The sequence below is a fragment of the Panulirus ornatus genome, chromosome 12 (genome assembly GCF_036320965.1).
Source record: "Panulirus ornatus isolate Po-2019 chromosome 12, ASM3632096v1, whole genome shotgun sequence".
Taxonomy (NCBI): domain Eukaryota; kingdom Metazoa; phylum Arthropoda; class Malacostraca; order Decapoda; family Palinuridae; genus Panulirus; species Panulirus ornatus.
This window is the reverse complement of record NC_092235.1, coordinates 67,212,974-67,231,365: the sequence shown is the minus strand read 5'-3', so window position 1 is coordinate 67,231,365 and position 18,392 is coordinate 67,212,974. Positions and strand designations below refer to the sequence as shown.

At 42.8% G+C, this 18,392-nt stretch overlaps 1 protein-coding gene across 1 annotated transcript in view; it reads right to left on the bottom strand.

The window, feature by feature from the left end:
- Rrp5 (Ribosomal RNA Processing 5) overlaps positions 1-18,392 on the bottom strand; it is a 151,611-nt gene that overhangs the window by 17,144 nt on the left and 116,075 nt on the right. Inside the window, exons 12-13 of the mRNA XM_071668104.1 lie at positions 9,434-9,631; positions 2,958-3,188 (exon numbers count right to left, since the gene is read on the bottom strand). Coding sequence (XP_071524205.1) covers positions 2,958-3,188; positions 9,434-9,631 — 429 coding nt within the window. The remainder of the gene's footprint in view (positions 1-2,957; positions 3,189-9,433; positions 9,632-18,392) is intronic.

The following is an 18,392-nucleotide window of genomic DNA, read 5'->3' as shown; positions in this document are numbered from 1 at the left end:
GTGAGGTGGCACAAGGAAACAGACGAAAGAAATGGCACAACCCACCCCCATGCACAATGTATACACACACACGTCCACACACGCAAATATACATACCTATACATCTCAATGTACACATATATATACATACACAGACACATACATATATACCCATGCACACAATTCACACCGTCTGCCCCAATTCACTCCAATCGCCACCTCGCCACACATGGAATACCTTCCCCCTCCCCCTCATGCGTGCGAGGTAGCACTAGGAAACGACAACAAAGGCCACATTCGTTCACACTCAGTCTCTAGCTGCCACGCAATAATGTCCGAAACCACAGCTCCCTTTCCACATCCAGGCCCCACACAACTTTCCATGGTTTACCCCAGACGCTTCATATGCCCTGATTCAATCCACTGACAGCACGTCAACCCCGGTATACCACATCGATCCAATTCACTCTATTCCTTACCCTCCTTTCACCCTCCTGCATGTTCAGGCCCTAATCACACAAAATCTTTTTCACTCCATCTTTCCACCTCCAGTTTGGTCTCCCACTTCTCCTCGTTCCCTCCACCTCTGACACATATATCCTCTTGGTCAATCTTTCCTCACTCATTCTCTCCATGTGCCCAAACCATTTCAAAACACCCTCTTCTGCTCTCTCAACCACGCTCTTTTTATTTCCACACATCTCTCTTACCCTTACATTACTTACTCGATCAAACCACCTCACACCACACATTGTCCTCAAACATCTCATTTCCAGCACATCCACCCTCCTCCGCACAACTCTATCCATAGCCCACGCCTCGCAACCATACAACATTGTTGGAACCACTATTCCTTCAAACATACCCATTTTTGCTTTCCGAGATAATGTTCTCGACTTCCACACATTCTTCAAGGCTCCCAGGATTTTCGCCCCCTCCCCCACCCTATGATTCACTTCCGCTTCCATCCACTGCCAGATCCACTCCCAGATATCTAAAATACTTTACTTCCTCCAGTTTTTCTCCATTCAAACTTACCTCCCAATTGACTTGACCCTCAACCCTACTGTACCTAATAACCTTGCTCTTTTTCACATTTACTCTTAACTTTCTTCTTTCACACACTTTACCAAACTCAGTCACCAGCTTCTGCAGTTTCTCACATGAATCAGCCACCAGTGCTGTATCATCAGCGAACAACAACTGACTCACTTCCCAAGCTCTCTCATCCACAACAGACTTCATACTTGCCCCTCTTTCCAAAACTCTTGCATTCACCTCCCTAACAACCCCATCCATAAACAAATTAAACAACCATGGAGACATCACACACCCCTGCCGCAAACCTACATTCACTGAGAACCAATCACTTTCCTCTCTTCCTACACGTACACATGCCTTACATCCTCGATAAAAACTTTTCACTGCTTCTAACAACTTGCCTCCCACACCATATTCTTAATACCTTCCACAGAGCATCTCTATCAACTCTATCATATGCCTTCTCCAGATCCATAAATGCTACATACAAATCCATTTGCTTTTCTAAGTATTTCTCACATACATTCTTCAAAGCAAACACCTGATCCACACATCCTCTACCACTTCTGAAATCACACTGCTCTTCCCCAATCTGATGCTCTGTACATGCCTTCACCCTCTCAATCAATACCCTCCCATATAATTTACCAGGAATACTCAACAAACTTATACCTCTGTAATTTGAGCACTCACTCTTATCCCCTTTGCCTTTGTACAATGGCACTATGCACGCATTCCGCCAATCCTCAGGCACCTCACCATGAGTCATACGTACATTAAATAACCTTACCAACCAGTCAATAATACAGTCACCCCCTTTTTTAATAAATTCCACTGCAATACCATCCAAACCTGCTGCCCTGCCGGCTTTCATCTTCCGCAAAGCTTTTACTACCTCTTCTCTGTTTACCAAAATCATTTTCCCTAACCCTCTCACTTTGCACACCACCTCGACCAAAACACCCTATATCTGCCACTCTATCATCAAACACATTCAACAAACCTTCAAAATACTCTCTCCATCTCCTTCTCACATCACCACTACTTGTTATCACCTCCCCATTTGTGTCCTTGACTGAAGTTCCCATTTGCTCCCTTGTCTTACGCACTTTATTTACCTCCTTCCAGAACATTTTTTTACTCTCACTAAAATTTAATGATACTCTCTCACCCCAACTCTCATTTGCCCTCTTTTTCACCTCTTGCACCTTTCTCTTGACCTCCTGTCACTGGGAGACAGTGACAAAGTATAATAAAAATGATAAATAAATGTATACGCATGTATACAATGAAATGTATAGGTATGTATATGTGTGTGTGTGGGTGTTTAGGAATATACATGTGTATGTGGGTGGGTTGGGCCATTCTTTCATCTGTTTCCTTGTGCTACCTTGCTAACGCAGGAGACAGCAACTAAGAATAAAAAGAAAAAAGATGTATGGTTATTGGTGCTATCTTGGTTTCTTCCCTAATGGGCAGCCTAATTTGTGACACGGTGATGCCTCAGACAATGACAGTAGTTGATGAATGCTCTTCTCTTCCAGCTTACTACAGATTTGCCCCTCACTCTAAGACCCCTACATTAACTTCCCTCACCATCCCATTCATAAACACATCAAAAAACCATAGTGACATCCCACACCCTTGATGTAAACCCACCTGCCAGAATCACTGTTCTTCCTCCCCACTTGCAAACATACCTTACTCTATACGGTTTCTTTTAATTTTTCATGATTTCTTCAACCTATGTTGGTAGATTTTTCCTTGTAATTAGTTCCTGTTGTGACCATGCAAAAATGGGAAACACCACAAAAAAGTTAGAACAAATATAAAATCTAGTTGGGTTCTGGATGGTCTATAGGTCCAAAAATTATAAAAAACTTACGTTCCATTTATTGGTCTCAGAATACACCACTGCCAAAGAAAAACAAACTTACTTTCAATTTATTGCTCTCAGAATACACCATTGCCAAAGCCAACTGTATTTTCAGCTGATCATTGGTAGACAATGCTTCCTGGTAAGCTTGTGAAACAGATTCTGGGGTGCCATAAAGAACTTCTAACCGCAGCAACACTGTCCATACATTCAATCGTTCTTCTTCTTCACGAATATCTATCACCTGTAGGGCACGACAGGCAACAGCTTTTGCTTTGTCTACTTCTGCACTCTGGAGAAATAAATATCAAGATCAGTGACTTGAGTTTTATTTAGTTCATAAAAGCAATGAAATATTTCATAAAGGCTACTTCCCACATGCATCACAGTTTCTATCAATGCTTGGAATAACAGTTGGAAAATTTTCCACATTTGTGTGGTAACATGCATATCTCATTCTTATTTCTTTTTTATTATACTTTGCTGCTGTTTCCCGTGTTAGCGAGGTAGTGCAAGGAAACAGATGAAGGAATGACCCAACCCACCCACATACACATGTATAAACACATGTCCACACACGCACACATGTATACCTATACATTCCAACGTATATATCTTTCTTTTTCTTTCATACTATTCGCCATTTCCTGCGTAAGCGAGGTAGTGTTAAGAACAGAAGACTGGGCCTTTGAGGGAATATCCTCAACTGGCCCCCCTTCTCTCTTCCTTCTTTTTTTTTTGGGGGGGGGACGAGAGGGGAGGATTTCCAGCCACCCGCTCCCTCCCCTTTTAGTCGCCTTCTACGACACGCAGGGAATACGTGAAAAGTGTTCTTTCTCCCCTATCCCCAGGGATACTCAACGTATAAATACACAAACATATATATATATATGCATAATTCATACTTGCTGCCTTTATTCATTCCCATCGCCACCCTGCCACACATGAAATGACAACCCCCTTCCCCCGCTCGTGCACGAGGTAGCGCTAGGAAAAGACAACAAAGGCCACATTCATTCACACTCAGCTTCTAGCTGTCATGTATAATGCACCGAAACCACAGCTCCCTTTCCACATCCAGGCCCCACAAAACTTTCCATGGTTTACCTCAGACGCTTCACATGCCCTGGTTCAATCCACTGACAGCACATCGACCCTGGTATACTACATCGTTCCAATTCACTCTATTCCTTGAAAGCCTTTAACCCTTCTGCATGTTCAGGCCGCGATCACTCAAAATCTTTTTCACTCCATCTTTCCACCTCCAATTTGGTCTCCCACTTTTTCTCATTCTTGCCACCTCTGACACATATATCCTCTTTGTCAATCTTTTCTCACTCAGTCTCTCCATGAGACCAAAAACCATTTCAATACACCCTCTTCTGCTCTCTCAACCACACTCTTTTATTACAACACATCTCTCTTACCTTTTCATTACTTACTCGATCAAACCACCTCACACCACATATTGTCCTCAAACATTTCACTTCCAAAATATCCACCTTCCTCCAAACAACCCTATCTATAGCCCACGCCTCGACCATATGACACTGTTGGAACCACTATTCCTTCAAACATACCCAGTTTTGCTTTCCGAGATAATATTTTCGCCTTCCACATATTCTTCAACCCTCCCAGAACCTTCGCCCCTTCCTCCACCCTGTGACTCACTTCCACTTCCATGGTTCCATGTGCTGCCAAATCCACTCCCAGATATCTAAAACACCTCACTTCCTCCAGTTTTTCTCCATTCAAACTTACCTTCCAACAGACTTGTCCTGAGCTCAGCCCTACTGTACCTAATAACCTTGCTCTTATTCACATTTACTCTCAGCTTTCTGCAGTTTCTTACCGATATCAGCTACCAGTGCTGTATCATCAGCAAACATCAAGTGACTCACTTCCCAAGCCCTCTCATCCACAACAGACTGCATACTTGCCCCTCTTTCCATATCTCTTGCATTCACCTCCCTAACAACCCCATCCATTAATAAATTAAACAACCATGGAGACATCAAGCACCCCTGCCGCAAACCGACATTCACTGGAAACTAATCACTTTCCTCCCTTCCTACTCGCACACATGCCTTGCATCCTTGGTAAAAACTTTTCACTGCTTCTAGCAACTTACCTCCCACACCATATACTCTAAAACCTTTCACAAAGTATGTCTATCAACCCTATCATATGCCTTTTCCAGATCCATAAATGCTATATACATATCCATCAGAAAAGAGGAGTGAATGTTGGGGTGAAGAAGGTGGTGAGAGTAAGTGAGCTTGGGAAGGAGACCTGTGTGGGGAAGTACCAGGAGAGACTGTGTACAGAATGGAAAAAGGTGAGAACAATGGAAGTAAGGGGAGTGGGAGAGGAATGGGATGTATTTAGGGAATCAGTGATGGATTGCGCAAAAGATGCTTGTGGCATGAGAAGAGTGGGAGGTGGGCTGTTTAGAAAGGGTAGTGAGTGGTGGGATGAAGAAGTAAGAGTATTAGTGAAAGAGAAGAGAGAGGCATTTGGACGATTTTTGCAGGGAAAAAATGCAATTGAGTGGGAGAAGTATAAAAGAAAGAGACAGGAGGTCAAGAGAAAGGTGCAAGAGGTGAAAAAAAGGGCAAATGAGAGTTGGGGTGAGAGACTATCAGTAAATTTTAGGGAGAATAAAAAGATGTTCTGGAAGGAGGTAAATAGGGTGCGTAAGACAAGGGAGCAAATGGGAACTTCAGTGAAGGGCGTAAATGGGGAGGTGATAACAAGTAGTGGTGATGTGAGAAGGAGATGGAATGAGTATTTTGAAGGTTTGTTGAATGTGTCTGATGACAGAGTGGCAGATATAGGGTGTTTTGGTCGAGGTGGTGTGCAAAGTGAGAGGGTTAGGGAAAATGATTTGGTAAACAGAGAAGAGGTAGTAAAAGCTTTGTGGAAGATGAAAGCCGGCAAGGCAGCAGGTTTGGATGGTATTGCAGTGGAATTTATTAAAAAAGGGGGTGACTGTATTGTTGACTGGTTGGTAAGGTTATTTAATGTATGTATGACTCATGGTGAGGTGCCTGAGGATTGGCGGAATGCGTGCATAGTGCCATTGTACAAAGGCAAAGGGGATAAGAGTGAGTGCTCAAATTACAGAGGTATAAGTTTGTTGAGTATTCCTGGTAAATTATATGGGAGGGTATTGATTGAGAGGGTGAAGGCATGTACAGAGCATCAGATTGGGGAAGAGCAGTGCGGTTTCAGAAGTGGTAGAGGATGTGTGGATCAGGTGTTTGCTTTGAAGAATGTATGTGAGAAATACTTAGAAAAGCAAATGGATTTGTATGTAGCATTTATGGATCTGGAGAAGGCATATGATAGAGTTGATAGAGATGCTCTGTGGAAGGTATTAAGAATATATGGTGTGGGAGGCAAGTTGTTAGAAGCAGTGAAAAGTTTTTATCGAGGATGTAAGGCATGTGTACGTGTAGGAAGAGAGGAAAGTGATTGGTTCTCAGTGAATGTAGGTTTGCGGCAGGGGTGTGTGATGTCTCCATGGTTGTTTAATTTGTTTATGGATGGGGTTGTTAGGGAGGTAAATGCAAGAGTCCTGGAAAGAAGGGCAAGTATGAAGTCTGTTGGGGATGAGAGAGCTTGGGAAGTGAGTCAGTTGTTGTTCGCTGATGATACAGCGCTGGTGGCTGATTCATGTGAGAAACTGCAGAAGCTGGTGACTGAGTTTGGTAAAGTGTGTGGAAGAAGAAAGTTAAGAGTAAATGTGAATAAGAGCAAGGTTATTAGGTACAGTAGGGTTGAGGGTCAAGTCAATTGGGAGGTGAGTTTGAATGGAGAAAAACTGGAGGAAGTGAAGTGTTTTAGATATCTGGGAGTGGATCTGTCAGCGGATGGAACCATGGAAGCGGAAGTGGATCATAGGGTGGGGGAGGGGGTGAAAATTTTGGGAGCCTTGAAAAATGTGTGGAAGTCGAGAACATTATCTCGGAAAGCAAAAATGGGTATGTTTGAAGGAATAGTGGTTCCAACAATGTTGTATGGTTGCGAGGCGTGGGCTATGGATAGAGTTGTGCGCAGGAGGATGGATGTGCTGGAAATGAGATGTTTGAGGACAATGTGTGGTGTGAGGTGGTTTGATCGAGTAAGTAACGTAAGGGTAAGAGAGATGTGTGGAAATAAAAAGAGCGTGGTTGAGAGAGCAGAAGAGGGTGTTTTGAAATGGTTTGGGCACATGGAGAGAATGAGTGAGGAAAGACTGACCAAGAGGATATATGTGTCGGAGGTGGAGGGAACGAGGAGAAGAGGGAGACCAAATTGGAGGTGGAAAGATGGAGTGAAAAAGATTTTGTGTGATCGGGGCCTGAACATGCAGGAGGGTGAAAGGAGGGCAAGGAATAGAGTGAATTGGAGCGATGTGGTATACAGGGGTTGACGTGCTGTCAGTGGAGTGAATCAAGGCATGTGAAGCGTCTGGGGTAAACCATGGAAAGCTGTGTAGGTATGTATATTTGCGTGTGTGGACGTGTGTATGTACATGTGTATGGGGGGGGGGTTGGGCCATTTCTTTCGTCTGTTTCCTTGCGCTACCTCGCAAACGCGGGAGACAGCGACAAAGTATATAAAAAAAAAAAAAAAAAAAAAAAAAAAAAAAAAAAAATCCATCTGTTTTCCAAGTATTTCTCACAGACATTCTTCAAAGCAAACACCTGATCCACACACCCCCTACCACTTCTGAAACCAGACTGCTCTTCTCCAATCTGATGCTCTGTACAAGCCTTTACCCTCTAAATCAATACCCTCCAATATAATTTCCCAGGAATACTCAACAAATTTTTTTTTTTCTTTTTTTTTTATACTTTGTCGCTGTCTCCCGCGTTTGCGAGGTAGCGCAAGGAAACAGACGAAAGAAATGGCCCAACCCCACCCATACACATGTATATACATACATCCACACACGCAAATATACATACCTACACAGTTTTCCATGGTTTACCCCAGACGCTTCACATGCCTTGATTCAATCCACTGACAGCACGTCAACCCCAGTATACCACATCGCTCCAATTCACTCTATTCCTTGCCCTCCTTTCACCCTCCTGCATGTTCAGGCCCTAATCACACAAAATCTTTTTCACTCCATCTTTCCACCTCCAATTTGGTCTCCCTCTTCTCCTCGTTCCCTCCACCTCCGACACATATATCCTCTTGGTCAATCTTTCCTCACTCATTCTCTCCATGTGCCCAAACCACTTCAAAACACCCTCTTCTGCTCTCTCAACCACGCTCTTTTTATTTCCACACATCTCTCTTACCCTTACGTTACTCACTCGATCAAACCACCTCACACCACACATTGTCCTCAAACATCTCATTTCCAGCACATCCATCCTCCTGCGCACAACTCTATCCATAGCCCACGCCTCGCAACCATACAACATTGTTGGAACCACTATTCCTTCAAACATACCCATTTTTGCTTTCTGAGATAATGTTCTCGACTTCCACACATTCTTCAAGGCCCCCAGAATTTTCGCCCCCTCCCCCACCCTATGATCCACTTCCGCTTCCATGGTTCCATCCGCTGCCAGATCCACTCCCAGATATCTAAAACACTTCACTTCCTCCAGTTTTTCTCCATTCAAACTCACCTCCCAATTGACTTGACCCTCAACCCTACTGTACCTAATAACCTTGCTCTTATTCACATTTACTCTTAACTTTCTTCTTTCACACACTTTACCAAACTCAGTCACCAGCTTCTGCAGTTTCTCACATGAATCAGCCACCAGCGCTGTATCATCAGCGAACAACAACTGACTCACTTCCCAAGCTCTCTCATCCCCAACAGACTTCATACTTGCCCCTCTTTCCAAAACTCTTGCATTCACCTCCCTAACAACCCCATCCATAAACAAATTAAACAACCATGGAGACATCACACACCCCTGCCGCAAACCTACATTCACTGAGAACCAATCACTTTCCTCTCTTCCTACACGTACACATGCCTTACATCCTCGATAAAAACTTTTCACTGCTTCTAACAACTTTCCTCCCACATCATATATTCTTAATACCTTCCACAGAGCATCTCTATCAACTCTACTTACTGCTGTATAATTATTACACTCACATTAATTCCCATCTCCTTTAAACAGTGGAAAAATTATTGCCTCTATCCAATCATCGGCAGGTTCCTTCCCACTTTTGCTTGCATTCATACACACTTTTTAGATCCAATTCACAGCAGTTTCACCTACATCCTTAATCATTCTGCTCACCACTTAATCAATAAACTGTTTTTATTCTTTAGGAGCTCTTTTGCATTCTTTACTTCCTCCTCTGTAAAGTCATCCTGTCTCATCTACCTATTTTTCTCTCTGCTAATCTCTATACCTACAATACTTTGACTGCCATACATTTAACAAAAAACCTCACATGCACAGTACACAACAAATAACAATATGAATGTAAAGGATTTGGTGGTACAAGGCCAACTAAAGGACAAAAGAAATTTACACTAAATGCTCACAAGAAGGATGCTGATTTTACCTCCAAGTGAAAGCTAATGAATTGGATCCAAACAGCAGAAGAGTTAGGACTGTGTTGTAGAAGTTCTTCATAATCAAGGGCAGACTGTGGCAAACGGTCCTTTTCCAGCCGAGCCAACTCCAGTTCATGCAGATGTTGTTCCTCTTCTTTGGCCAATGCTTCTCGTTCTGATTTTGACAGCTTTTTGACTTTCTTTTTCTGCCAATGAATAACTATGTAAATCTTTTACTGGCTTCTTAAGGTCAATCTATATCATTTTCAAATGTCAATGTCAATTATGGATTAAGTGTTTGCTTTGAAGAATGTATGTGAGAAATACTTAGAAAAGCAAATGGATTTGTATGTAGCATTTATCCCTGGGGATAGGGGAGAAAGAATACTTCCCACGTACTCCCTGCGTGTCGTAGAAGGCGACTAAAAGGGGAGGGAGCGGGTGGCTGGAAATCCTCCCCTCGCTTTTTTTTTAATTTTCCAAAAGAAGGAACAGAGAAGGGGACAGGGTGAGGATTTTCCCTCTAAGGCCCAGTCCTCTGTTCTTAACGCTACCTCACAAACGCGGGAAATGGCGAATAGTATGAAAAAAAAATTTATGGATCTGGAGAAGGCATATGATAGAGTTGATAGAGATGCTCTGTGGAATATATCAAGAATATATGGTGTGGGAGGCAAGTTGTTAGAAGCAGTGAAAAGTTTTTATCGAGGCACGTGTACGAGTAGGAAAAAAGGAAAGTGATTGGTTCGCAGTGAATGTCGGTTTGTGGCAGGGGTGAGTGATGTCTCCATGGTTGTTTAATTTGTTTATGGATGGGGTTGTTAGGGAGGTGAATGCAAGGGTTTTGGAGAGAGGGGCAAGTAAGCTGTCTGATGTGGATGAGAGAGCTTGGGAAGTGAGTCAGTTCTTGTTCGCTGATGATACAAAGCTGGTGGCTGATTCAGGTGAGAAACTGCAGAAGCTGGTGACTGAGTTTGGTAAAGTGTGTGAAAGAAAAAAGTTGAGAGTAAATGTGAATAAGAGCAAGGTTATTAGGTACAGTATGGTTGGGAAACAAGTTAATTGGGAGGTCAGTTTGAATGAAGAAAGACTGGAGGAAGTGAAGTGTTTTAGATATCTGGGAGTGGATTTGGCAGCAGATGGAACCATGGAAGTGGAAGTGAGTCACAGGGTGGGGGAAGGGGTGAAAGTTCTTGATGCATCGAAAAATGTGTGGAAGGCGAGAACATTATCTCAGAAAGCAAAAATGGGTATGTTTGAAGGAATAGTGGTTCCAACAATGTTGTATGGTTGCGAGGCGTGGGCTATGGATAGAGTGGTGCGCAGGAGGATGGATGTGCTGGAAATGAGATGTTTGAGGACAATGTGTGGTGTGAGGTGGTTTGATCGAGTAAGTAACGTAAGGGTAAGAGAGATGTGTGGAAATAAAAAGAGCGTGGTTGAGAGAGCAGAAGAGGGTGTTTTGAAATGGTTTGGGCACATGGAGAGAATGAGTGAGGAAAGATTGACCAAGAGGATATATGTGTCGGAGGTGGAGGGAACGAGGAGAAGAGGGAGACCAAATTGAAGGTGGAAAGATGGAGTGAAAAAGATTTTGTGTGATCGGGGCCTGAACATGCAGGAGGGTGAAAGGAGGGCAAGGAATAGAGTGAATTGGAGCGATGTGGTATACCGGGGTTGACGTGCTGTCAGTGGATTGAATCAGGGCATGTGAAGCGTCTGGGGTAAACCATGGAAAGCTGTGTAGGTATGTATATTTGCGTGTGTGGACGTATGTATATACATGTGTATGGGGGTGGGTTGGGCCATTTCTTTCGTCTGTTTCCTTGCGCTACCTCGCAAACGCGGGAGACAGCGGAAAAAAAAAAAAAAAAATATTTTAGGGATTATAAAAAGATGTTTTGGAAGGAGGTAAATAAAGTGCGTAAGACAAGAGAACAAATGGGAACATCAGTGAAGGGGGCTAATGGGGAGGTTATAGCAAGTAGTGGTGATGTGAGAAGTAGATGGAGTGAGTATTTTGAAGGTTTGTTGAATGTGTTAGATGACAGAGTGGCAGATATAGGGTGTTTTGGGCTAGGTGGTGTGCGAAGAGAGAGGGTTAGGGAGAATAATTTGGTAAACAGAGAAGAGGTAGTAAAAGCTTTGCGGATAATGAAAGCTGGCAAGGCAGCGGGTTTGGATGGTACTGCAGTGGAATTTTTTAAAAAGGGGGTGACTGTGTTCACTGGTTGGTAAGGATATCTGATGCATGTATGACTCATGGTGAGGTGCCTGAGGATTAGCGAAATGCATGCATAGTGCCATCGTACAAAGGCAAAGGGGATAAACGTGAGTTCACAAATTACAGAGGTATAAGTTTGTTGAGTATTCCTTGGAAATTATATGGGAGGGTATTGACTGAGAGGGTGAAGGCATGAAGGAGCATTAGATTGGGGAAGAGCAGTGTGGTTTCAGAAGTGGTAGAGGATGTGTGGATCAGGTGTTTGCTTTGAAGAATGTATATGAGAAATACTTAGAAAAGCAAATGGATTTGTATGTAGCAATAATGGATCTTTAGAAGGCATATGATAAGAGTTGATAGAGATGCTCTGTGGAAGGTATTAATAATATATGGTGTGGGAGGCAAGTTGTTAGAAGCAAAGTTTTCATCGAGGATGTAAGGCATGTGTGCGAATGGGAAGAGAGGAAAGTGATTGATTCTCAGTGAATGTCGATTTGCCTCAGGGGTGTGGGATGTCTCCATGATTGCTTAATTTGTTTATGAATGGGGTTGTTAGGGAGGTGAATGCAAGAGTTTTGGAGAGAGGGTCTAGTATGCAGTCTGTTGTGGATGAGAGGGCTTGGGTAGTGAGTCAGTTGTTGTTCGCTGATGACACAGCACTGGTGGCTGATTCGGGTGAGAAACTACAGAAGCTGGTGACTGAGTATGGTAAAGTGTGTGAAAGAAGAAAACTGAGAGTAAATGTGAATTAGAGTAAGGTTATTAGGTACAGTAGGGTTGAGGGACAAGTCAATTGGGAGGTAAGTTTGAATGGAGAAAAACAGGAGGAAGTGAAGTGTTTTAGATATCTGGGAGTGGATATGGTAGTGGATGGAACCATGGAAGCAGAAGTGAGTAACAGGGCGGGGGAGGGGGTGAAAATTCTGGGAGTGTTGAAAAATGTGTGGAAGTCGACAACATTATCTTGGAAAGCAAAAATGGGTATGCTTGAAGGAAAATTGGCTCCAACAATGTTTTTAAAGGTAGCAGGTGTGGGCTATTGCCAAAAGTTGTGCAAAAGGGGGGGGGATGTTTTTGGGTTTAGATTAAGAGGACAATAGTGGTGGAAAGGTGGGTTTGCCCAAAAGTGTTTCCAAAAATTAAAAAGATGTTGGAATAAAAAGAGTGCGTGGGAAGGGGGGGCTTTGAAATCTTGGGGCACAAGGAAAAAAGATGGGAAAAATTGCCCAATTGATAAATTTTTGCGGTGGGGAACGGGAAAGTGGGAGAACCCCAAACGGGAGGGAAAGGGGGAGTGAAAAAAGATTTTGAGCAACCAGGGCCCGGGAAAATGCAAGGGGGGTGAAAGGATCCAAAGGAAAAGGGGAGAAAATTTGGAAAAGATTAGTAAACCCGGGGCCCCCGGCATTCAAAGGGGTTTAACCAAGGGGATGTGAAGTGTCCCCGGGGAAACCAAGGGAAAAAATTTTTGGGGGCCAGGAAGAAAGGGGCGTGGGTTTTTGGGAAACATTATACCCTGACCCGCTAGGGGACGAGCGGAATGTTTGGCCTTTTCATCCCTTCCCAGTGCAACCTTGTGAGCGTACAAGGGGAGGGGGGTTGGGGCGTTTTAATTGTTTTGGGGGGCATGGGGAAAGAAAAAAGGCAGCCCGTAAAGAAATTAAGTCCCTGTGCCTATAATTTCCGTTTTATTGTTAAAAAATTTTAATAAAACTGAAAATAGGTAGCATATAAGCATGTGAGGACGTGTATGAATAAAAAAGTTTTATGTGGGGGGGGTTGGGGCCATTCTTTTGTCTGGGTTTTCCCTTTCGCTAAACCTCAAATGGCGCGGAGACCGACAAAGTAAAATAGAAAATAGAACCCAAAACTAAACTAAAAACCCCGGGCCCAAAAAATTTTGTCCCACTGGCAGCCCAAAGGACTGGTGGAAAGTAAGACAAAATTTTTTTTTTTTTTAAATAATGGGAAGCTTCCCGGACTGGGTGGAAAGTAAAAAAATGGGAACTTTGGGAAAAACGGCAATGATTTGAACCAAAAAAAAAAACATACAGTAAAAGGGGGGGAAGAAGCGTAAAAAGGGGGAAATTTATTGGCAAAAAACAAGTATAGCCCCAAAAACCCCGTATTTCCCCTTTAATTTAAAAAGGGATAAAAAAGGAAAAAATTTGGATGGAGAGGGATGGGGGATCAAAGGGGCCAAAATGCACCGGGCATGGAAAAAAGATCAAGGGGAAAGGGAAGTTTTTTGGGAGCAGCTGAATGGTGTGTTAGTGGTTTTGATCACGAGACCGGGTATAGTGGGGTTTGGGGGATTTGGGAAAGCAAAGGTGAGAAAAAGTGGGAGTTGAGGGAATAATTGGGGATAAATTTGGGGGTTTTAGTGTTGTAAATGGGGGGAAAGGGGAGACTTGTAAAAATTTTTGGGGGCTAAAAAGGGCTGGAAAGATTGGGAATTCCGGTTTAAAAAAGCGGATAACATAATATACTTATGTAAGTAGGAAAAAAAAGCCAGGAGCGTTTTTGGGTTACCTTTTTAAAAAACCGGGTGCGAAAGAAGACTTTTGGATTTTTAATGTGCTGAAGGTTCCCCCAACCCCGGGGGATGTCGATAAATTTTCTTTTGGAGGCTAAGGTTAAGATTTTATGGGTTTTCCAAAAAAGAAGAGTTTAAGGGTTTTTGGGGAAGGGGTGGTGAGAGTAAGTGAGCTTGGGGAAGGGAGATTTGTGTGGGGAAAGCCCAAGAGACTGAGTACAGAAGGGAAAAAAGGTGAAAACAAGGGAAGAAAGGGGGAGGGGGGGGAGGAATGGGATGTATTTAGGGAATCAGTGGGGGATGCGCAAAAGATGCTTGGGCATGAAAAGGGGGGAGGGGGGTTGATTAAAAAGGGTAGTGAGTGGTGGGATGAAGAGTAAGATATTAGGAAAGGAAAGAGAGGCATTTGGGGGCGTTTTTTTGCAGAAAAAAAGAAAAGAGGGGGAGAGTATAAAAAAAGAGACAGGGGGCAAGAAAAAGGTGCAAGAGGTGAAAAAAAAGGCAAATGAAGTTGGGGTGGAGAGTATCAAAAATTTTTGGGGAGAAAAAAAGATGTTCTGGAAGGAAAAAAATGCGAAGACAAGGGACAAATGGGACTTCAGTAAAGGGGCAAATGGGGGGAATACGTAGGGTGATGGAGAAGGAGATGGAGTGAGTATTTTGAAGGTTTAATGTGTTTTGATGAAAGTGGCGATATAGGGGTTTTGGTCAGGTGGTGTGCAAAGGGGGAGGGTGGGGGAAAATGATTTGGAAAACAGAGAAGAGGTGTAAAAGTTTTGCGAAGATAAAAGCGCAAGGCAGCAGTTTGGATGGTATTGCGGGGAATTTTTTAAAAAGGGGGTGAGTATGTAAAACGGTTGGAATTTTATTTAAGATGTATAAATCATGGTGGGGGTCCCTGAGGATTGGGGGAATCTGCAAGTGCCATTGTACAAAGGGCAAAGGGATAAGAGTGAGTGCTCAAATTAAAGAGGAAAAGTTTTTTGATATTCCGGAAATTTTAGGGAGGGAAAATTTGAGGGGGTGAACATGTACAACTCAGTTTGGGGGGGCGGGTGGTTTTTCAAAAGGAAAGGGAGGGGGATAGGTGTTTCTTTGAAAAGTTGTGGAAATACTAAAAAAAAATGGTTTTTGTTTGTTGGACGGGGGGTTTTAAAGAGTGATGGAAAAGCTCTTGGGGAAAGGAATTAAAGAAAAGGTGTGGGGGGAAGTTGTTAGAACATGAAAAGTTTTATCGGGGAAAAAAGGCATGTGTCGTGTAGGAAGAGGGAAGTGATGGCCCTCATAAATGTAGGGGGCGGGCGGGGGGTGTGGGATTCTCCATGGGTTTTAATTTGTTTATGGATGGGTTGTGGGAGTAATCAAGATTTTTGGAAAGGGGGGCAAGTTAAAATCTGTTGGGGAGAGGGTTTGGGGAAGGAGTCGTTGTTTTCGCAGATCCCCGCGCGGTGGCATTCAGTGAAAATGCAGACGGTGCAGTTTGGTAAAGGGGGAAAAAGGAAATTTAAGATAAAGTGAAAAAAAGAAAGGAATTAGGTAAGAGGGTTAGGGTAAATCAATTTGGGAGGAAGTTGAAGGGGAAAAAAAACTGGGAAAAAAGGGTTTTTAGATATCTGGGGGGGATCGGCAGCGGATGGAACAAGGAAGGGGAAGTGAATCTAGGGGGGGGGAGGGGGAAAACCTGGGACTTTTTAAGATGGGGTGGGAAATCGAGAACATATCTCAGAAAGCAAAAATGGGTATGTTTTGGGAAAAGGGAATAAAAGTGGTTCCAACAAAAGTTTGTATGGTTGCGGCTGGGGTTGGATAGATTGTGCCAGAGGGGGATTTCGGGAAAAAAGATTTTAGGGCAAAGGTGGTGAGGTGTTGAACAAGTAAGTAAAAGGGAAGAAGTTGTGGAAAAAAAAGGCTGGTTTTAAAGCGAAGAGGGTGTTTTTTAAATTTTGGGCACTGGGAAAAATGAAGGAAAGATTACCAAGGGATTATGTGTCGGAGGTGGAAGGGGGGGCGGGGGAAAGGGGACCCAAATTGGGGTGGAAAGATGGGTGAAAAATTTGGGGATCGGGGCCGAACAGCGGGGAAAGGGGGGCGGAAAGGGTGAATTGGATCGATGGGATACGGGTTGGGGCGTGCTGCAAGGGGGAATCAGGGCATGTGGTCTGGGGGAAACCAGGAAATTTGTGGGGCCTGGATTGGAAAGGGGGCTGGGTTTCGCTTTTTGCTGGCACAGAGACTGAGTTGAACAATGGGCCTTTTTTGTCTTTTCCCATGCTAACACCGCTCGCACACATGAGGGGGGAGGGGAAGGTATTCAGTGTGGCGAGGGGCGATGGAGTGAAAGGGGGCAGACAGTGTAATTGTGTGCATGGGTATATATGTATTGTCTGAGTAAGTATATATAGTGTACATTGAAATGTATAGGTATGTATATTAGCGTGTGTGGCGTGTGTGTGTGTACATGTGTATGGGGGTGGGTTGTGCCATTTCTTTCGTCTGTTTCCTTGCGCTACCTCGCAAATGCGGGAGACAGCGACAAAGCAAAATAAATAAATAAATATTCTTTCTTTCTTTTAAACTATTCGCCATTTCCCGTGTTAGCGAGGTAGCGTTTAAGAACAGAGGACTGGGTCTTTGTGGAAAATTCTCACCTGGGCCCCCCCCTATTCCTTCTTTTGGAAAAATTAAAAAAAAAAAAAAAAGAGAGGGGAGGATTTCCAGCCTCCCGCTCCCTCCCCTTTTAGTCGCCTTCTATGACATGCAGGGAATACGTGAGAAGTATTCTTAATCCATATATATATATATATATATATATATATATATATATATATATATATATATATATATATATATATATATATTTTTTTTTCATACTATTCGCTATTTCCCGCGATAGCGAGGTAGCGTTAAGAACAGAGGACTGGGCCTTTGAGGGAATATCCTCACCTGGCCCTCTTCTCTGTTCCTTCTTTTGGAAAAAAAAAAAAAAAACGAGAGGGGAGGATTTCCAGCCCCCCGCTCCCTTCCCTTTTAGTCGCCTTCTACGACACGCAGGGAATACGTGGGAAGTATTCTTTCTCCCCTATCCCCAGGGAAATATATATATATATATATATATATATATATATATATATATATATATATATATATATATATATATATATATATATATATATTTTTTTTTTCATACTATTCGCCATTTCCCGCGATAGCGAGGTAGCGTTAAGAACAGAGGACTGGGCCTTTGAGGGAATATCTTCACCTGGCCCCCTTCTCTGTTCCTTGTTGTGGAAAATTAAAAAAAAAAACGAGAGGGGAGGATTTCCAGCCCCCCGCTCCCTTCCCTTTTAGTCGCCTTCTACGACACGCAGGGAATACGTGGGAAGTATTCTTTCTCCCCTATCCCCAGGGATAATATATATATATATATATATATATATATATATATATATATATATATATATATATATATATATATATATTACCTCCAATGATATATAAGTGTTGCTCAAAAGGAATGTTTTTGGTTAGTTTATATTCTTTTTTGTAAGAGCTATGAATGTTTGTTATTTCTAAATGATACAGGGGTTAAAATTGGATTTTGCAACTCTTGGACCAATTTTTGGGAGTGACTTTCTCAGAAGTTGTCAAAATGAATCATGATATTCAACTTGTGCTAGTATCTGATATTGACATATATGAGTGTGATAAAAGGCAAGCAAGAATTGTCAAGAAGGTACAGAGTTTGCTGAAAGACAAAGTTCATTTCATCTTCAGGAATGGGAATGAAATAATACTTTGCTGTAGTACTGAACAGCAATCCCTGGATATATGTTTTCCCGAGATGGCAGAATGAGAAATTAAATGAAATAAGGATGTATTATGGAAGAGAAAGTGGCTATTTAAGCTAGAAACAGAATTTTGAGATTATATGAACATAAGGAAAAGGTGAAATGTATATGTATGTATATATGCATGTACAGAATGGAAAAAGGTGAGAACAATGGAAGTAAGGGGGAGGAATGGGATGTATTTAGGGAATCAGTGATGGATTGCGCAAAAGATGCTTGTGGCATGAGAAGAGTGGGAGGTGGGTTGATTAGAAAGGGTAGTGAGTGGTGGGATGAAGAAGTAAGTGTATTAGTGAAAGAGAAGAGAGAGGCATTTGGACGATTTTTGCAGGGAAAAAATGCAATTGAGTGGGAGATGT